Below are 6,000 nucleotides of genomic sequence, written 5' to 3'. Positions count from 1 at the left end.
TCTCTTCAAATCGTTGGTTAATCCCCTTAGTCCCCTCCCTAAAAAAAAAGTAAAGATGATGATCATGATGGCCAATACACAGGAGGGCTTTTTCGGGAGAAAAGAAAAGTATTAATAGCACATGTGCACCAAAATATTGGCATGAATAATGGTCTTTGGAAAATTTGAAGAATGCTAGTGTCAGCAGTTTTATTAAATAGAGAACAAACCTAACGCTCTTTCCATTAGGTGAAAGTATCCATTACATATTGGGCTTAGGCCCCGGATTTTTACCCCAAAAAAAGTATCCATATATATTTACTATTTATTATATTTTGCCTCTATACTCAGAAGACAACATATGCATAATAATTATAATTATTTTTCAGGTTTTACAACAGTTGATTATCCTGTTTTCAAAATCAAACATCATTTGAACGATTGTAACTTGGTAACAAAAATTCTTACCCCCAAACAAAAAAATAAGATATACAGGAAATATGGCAAATTGCCAATTGCAAGAAAATCCCCAAACTTGTATGTAACAGAGAATAACGGATACACAGAGGGCTAAACCCATACCACTGTCTTCCAATAAAAGAAAAAGGAATCCACAACTCTATGGTCGTCATCAGAAAACATGACGATCTTTTAAACTAATCATAGGTATAGCCAACATATGATTACATACGCATTTCAAAAGCTAACACAAGAAATAAATTGAAAAGTTTGATGATTTCATGAATGCGGGATGAATTATGACCTAACAATACCAACTGACATTAAAAGAGCAAAAAAATGCACAATACGAGGAGGATGTATTCTATCCCACCCTCTAAACAATAACAAACCCAAACCCCGATCATAGCAAAAACAAGTATGGAGGGAGAAAAAATGATATGGATGACAGACAGACATACCAGGACAATTATACACAATGGGATGATGTCTCTTAAAGAGAAAAAAAAAAAAAAAAAAAAAAAAAACTAGATGCAGTGTTAAAAGTCAGAAAAAGGAAGAGATTCTTTTGAAACAAGGCACTTTGGTGGTATTGATAAAAACCAGTTCAACCCTGTGAATTCCACCATTCTAACAACCCATGGCTAGTTTATGGGAAAACCATTGTCAGGCTATAATGGGTTTATCTTCTAATAAGACCAACTTCAGACTCAGCATCAAAGGGTATCTTAATTTTTCAATCATGGATCAGTTTCCGCCTCCCCTCGGCCATGCAACCAATTATGTGTCCCATGAAGACCCACACCCGCATTTGCAAACTCATTGCTACCTTCTTCCTCTTGACCAAACTGGACTCGATGGTGCTCATGCAAAAGTCAGTGATGCATTGGTGATGATGCAAGTGTTAGTGACAACTTGAAGAGTTTCAAACTGATACCTTCTGTTGTCTGACCATGGTGACAACTTGACTCATGCAATCCCCCAAGACCCATTTTGACACCCAAATGCATGCAGGTAGTTTACGAAAAAGAATATGCAACTCAGATGAACCTCAAACAGATATAGCACGATTGATAGCCAACTTGGCCCACTCAGCAGATTCTTTAATCAAATGATCTTCTGAGGTCAAACATTCATCTAAAAATTCTTTGCTTGACAAAGACTGCTGAATTAAAGAACCTGCATTGCTTCCTAGCGTATCAGCCAGATCTCCAAGGACTCCAATTGCTGTTTTCATAACCACTTCATCCCTGCATAGTGAAGGCAACGAAAGCCATTAAAACTGGTTATTGTATTAAAAAAAGCAACAACACTCAAGTAAGGTAACATTTTTCACTTTCTTACATGTCTTTTTCCATGTATATGCTATCCAAGAATTGGAGGATGTGAGGTGCATAAGGAATCAAGAGCTGGGTTTTTGATGAATTCTTGAACCCTTGGAAAATCCCAGAATATGCCTCTAATATTCCATTTCTTAAAGAATTAATGTACTCCGTCATTTCATCATCAAAACCTGATGTGTGGGCATACAACTCTGAGGCAAGCTGCAGTGTGTTCATTGCATACATCAAGTATTTATTAAAGTTTTCTCCTATTGCAAGAGCTATATCACCAATGCAAGAGAACAATGGGGGCTTCACAGAACGGTGCAAATTATCACTTGACAAATTCTTCAGAAGCTGTGTCATAATCCCATCACAGTAAGGCAGTATTTTATCTTCCAATGCCCTGCACAAGTCCCCCACCACACCAACAGTGACGGCACAAACTTGATAATCCTCAAAATTCTGAAGGTCCATCTCCAGAAACCTGTAAAATTCAGGCATGTATTTGGCAAAATCAGCGCCTATAGCATAGGCAAGGGCTCCAATGGCTAGCATGGCTTCTTCATGTGCTGTGGCGTTTCTGCAAGCAAAAACCCTGTAGAAAAGCCCCATTATCTGATCAGCATACTGCAGGAAGACATATTTGGTGGGCTCCGAAGACCCTAGCTTCTGAATAATTACTTGCAAGCAACCACAAAGTAGGCCAATCAGTTCACTCTGCTTTTCTCTTTCATCAGATGAAAGATTTTGTGCCTCAAGACATTTATGCAGCTCCATCATGATGACCGTAACTAGCTGTAACACTAATGGAGCTGTTTCATCTGTTGAACATCTTACTACTTCATTCAATGTTTCATATGCTGCAGTTCTTAATCGTGATTCTGTAGCATCCTCTCTATGAGTAACAGCTAGAAGGGATTGAACAATTTCCTGAAAAAAGGGAGTTATAGGAGATGTTGGTCCCACATCTTCATAACCCTGGGCAAGAAAATACAGAGCACCACAGGCTTTCTCAGCAACATTGGGAACATCCTTCATGCTCTGAAGGAGAACTGTAATAATCTGTTGGCAATTTCCTTCATTAATAATTGGTGTACCAACAATTGAATTGTGAAGAAATTCGAACATTCGTCCCAAGGTCCAGGCAGTGGTGTCCTTCACATGGTTACTTGGATCCTTTACTAAAGCACTAAGCATAAAAGGTAAAGCATGATTAACTAGAGGTGCTAACTTGTCTGGGGAAGGCCCCTCCAAGATAGAGCCAAACGCATATGAGGCTGCCTCCCTCTGTCTCCAATCTGGTTTTGTAATATTCTCCTCAATGAACGGCATTACCAGTGGCACAATATCATCTCCAACAGTACGAGCAACTAAACCCAGGCACGTACCACCAGCCATCGCAATATTCCAGGCACCTTCATCCAGATCCTGATCCTCTTCTTGTTTGAGTAATGTTTCCAGCAGCAGCGGGATGAGTGCAGGTAGAGCTTGCTTAATAAAATAAAAACAAGGTATATCAGAGTCCCCACTGGATTCACCTACATAGTCTTCCAAGATATCAGTCTCCTCATCACAAATTGTACTCCAAAACTCAATGGCTTGAAGAGCAACCGGTTCGTCATCACCCCTAATAGCCTTTGCTGTGATGTTATATATATCCTGGATGTAGGGAGCCAATTTCTCATAATACATGGCTGCAATTGAGACCAAACACTCGAAGGAAGCCTGTCGTATTCTCGGCTCAGGAGACATAGTTGCTTCACAGACAACTCTCATGATATAGTCACGTTCCATATCATTGCTAAAATTAGCTTGAGCAAATCCAAGGGCATTATATAATGCCCTAGTAGAGGCAAGCCTAACATCATTGTTCCCTTCAGATGCATTCATACCTTGGACTACAGCAGTAAGGATTTTATTTACCTGATCTTGATCAACAACCTGCGGAGAGACTTCCTCGCATAAGTAGCCAAGAGTCTCCAAAGTGGCTTGCTTGACATGAGATGGTACTTGATGAATATTTGATAAGAGTGAACCTATCAGTTCAGGCCACTGTTTCTGAGGAAGCTCAATTCCAGCAATTTTGGCAATAACTTGAGTTGCAGTCGATCGAGCATCAGCTGCAAGAGAAGAGAGTGTTTGCAGCAAACATGACTTGACTTGGGTCTTCACCGCAGGATCCAACGACAACCATCTGTGAACCAGCTCCCGTTTCCTGTTTTCATCCTTGGCATCCAGTGCGTTTTTTAGAATCAATCCTGCCAACTTTCGGCTATCAACTGGTTTATCATCATTTGCTAACTCTCCAGAGAGTGAGACCAAGAAACCAGGAAGGTTTTGCTCCTGAAATTGCCGCAGACTTTCTTCGGATTGCTTCCGTACAGTCCCATCAATGGATTGAGCATTCAGAAGTACCTGGGTAACTTCCATTGCCATGCTATACCTAATGGCATAAAAAAAACTTGGCTCGTAAGTTTTCAACGTGAAACAGCCAACCAAAAGAAAAGTCAAGGCAAAGGCCAAAGAGTCCTTCAAAGCAAAAAATAATTGTTTATAAAATTATTGTCCAATTTCAGATCGTATACTCCAGCAGTATTGCCAAAAGGGAAATGACTGCCAGAACGATTCAGGAACAATAAATATATTGAATTTCCAAAACAGAAGTAATCCCCAAATGTATTTCGATTATAAAAAAATTCTTTGAACCGATAGATCAAAATTTCTGGGATTTTTATCGTAGACCACATGTATTTAAAAATTTATTTTATTGATTCTACATGTTGATGAAAAAGGGGGGGAAAGTAATAATCAAACTGCGTACAGGATACAGAGACGTTGTGGTCCAAAAACCTAGTTGACTCAGCCAACTCGCTAATGCCCTATTATCTCAACCCAACAACCAATCCCCAAATCCAAAGTGCCACAATTTCAAAACCAAGACCCGTCACAGATTCACACACCGACAAGATAAAAAACAACAGATCGAAATTCTAATCGATACAAGAACGGATTCAAATCGATCATAATCCAATCAAACAACAACAGTCCAAACGTATCGAAGCACCGAAACAGAAACCGAAAATGGTTAATAATTGAATAAATTGTGAAAAGGAAAAAGTCAAACCTAATCGAATATATCTATTATGCGTAAACAAAAAAATAATTGAGAAATAAAAAGGATAAATCGGATGAAAAGTTACCTGATATGGGTGAAATTTGGATGGAAAAGAGATCTGATGGGAAGAGAGGGAGGGAGAGGGGGAAGGGGGAGAGAGAGAGAAGAGAGAGTGACAGAGTAAGAGAGCAGTGAGCTTCAAACAACCCAAATAGCTTGCAACAGCGGTTGCAAATTACAATCGCAAAGCGATTGAATTGATAGATTCGAATTAAAAATTCATGTCATTTTTCTTATTTCTTGCATACCTTAAAAATAGCATGTTAATTCAAAATATAGAAATCTTTTTAAGAGGTGCCAGTGCACATAATAAAAAAATAGTAAAAAAGAAATTAGTCATTAGAAATTATTTATTTATTTAAAAATAAGATAAATAAATAAAAATGATTAGAGTACAGCGCGTAAAGGCGGTGTCTTTTGCCCGGGCGACGGGCCCGCGTTTGAATTGAATTTAATAAATTATTAGTATCATTGTTGGAGGTTGGAGCAAGCCAACCTAGTATGTTCATACTTCATAGCAAAATAGCTTTTCTTGTCTCGTAAGTCTATGATCATCAATGACAATACTCATCCATGGCCAGAATTTCTTATCCCTTCAGCTTAGTGGACTACTCAGCACTCAACTAGATTGAGCTTTTATTATTATTATTATTTAACACACACACACGAGAATGATTATGCAGGAGGGTTTGGGAATTGGAAGGGCCAATGGTTATTAAGATAAATATAACATGCGTCATTCCAAGAAACTAACAGTCCACGACTACCACTGTAGATTGGGGTTAGCTGGATCAGATTCGTTTATCGTGCGAATTTGATATTATACGTGATCTGTGTATATGTTCTGAAACTAAACAAATCAAATTAGTTTACTGTTTCCCGCATCATAAAATGAACAGTCGAGATATTGAGTTATAATTTGGTAAGGTCAATATATGTCAGATGTAATAGATAGAGTGACAAAAATTACTAACCCCCCAAAAGAAAATAATAATTAATACTTATGAAAGGATATACTTAAGGACTAAGGAGCATCCATTTTCTAGCATTTTAGAGATCTGT

The 6,000-nt window shown here is 38.4% G+C and overlaps 1 protein-coding gene across 1 annotated transcript; it reads right to left on the bottom strand.

The window, feature by feature from the left end:
- Positions 1 to 494: 494 nt before the first annotated feature.
- LOC130944021 (importin subunit beta-1-like) lies at positions 495 to 5,160 on the bottom strand. The gene is made up of 3 exons (XM_057872138.1): positions 4,964 to 5,160; positions 1,783 to 4,206; positions 495 to 1,688 (listed from the first exon to the last, which is right to left on the bottom strand). Exons 2-3 carry the CDS (start codon positions 4,197 to 4,199, stop codon positions 1,490 to 1,492), a joined length of 2,616 nt encoding a protein of 871 aa, XP_057728121.1. The 5' UTR covers positions 4,200 to 4,206; positions 4,964 to 5,160; the 3' UTR covers positions 495 to 1,489.
- Positions 5,161 to 6,000: the final 840 nt, after the last annotated feature.

This window comes from Arachis stenosperma, chromosome 8, assembly GCF_014773155.1.
Source record: "Arachis stenosperma cultivar V10309 chromosome 8, arast.V10309.gnm1.PFL2, whole genome shotgun sequence".
NCBI classification, from domain to species: Eukaryota; Viridiplantae; Streptophyta; class Magnoliopsida; order Fabales; family Fabaceae; genus Arachis; species Arachis stenosperma.
This window is presented reverse-complemented; position numbering and strand designations above follow the sequence as displayed.

Coding starts and splice junctions, on each gene's coding strand:
- LOC130944021 (XM_057872138.1), bottom strand. CDS start 4,199: ATGGCAATGGAAGTTACCCAGGTACTTCTGAATGCTCAATCCATTGAT. Junction 1,689..1,782: donor ATATACATGGAAAAAGACAT/GTAAGAAAGTGA, acceptor TTCACTATGCAG/GGATGAAGTGGTTATGAAAA.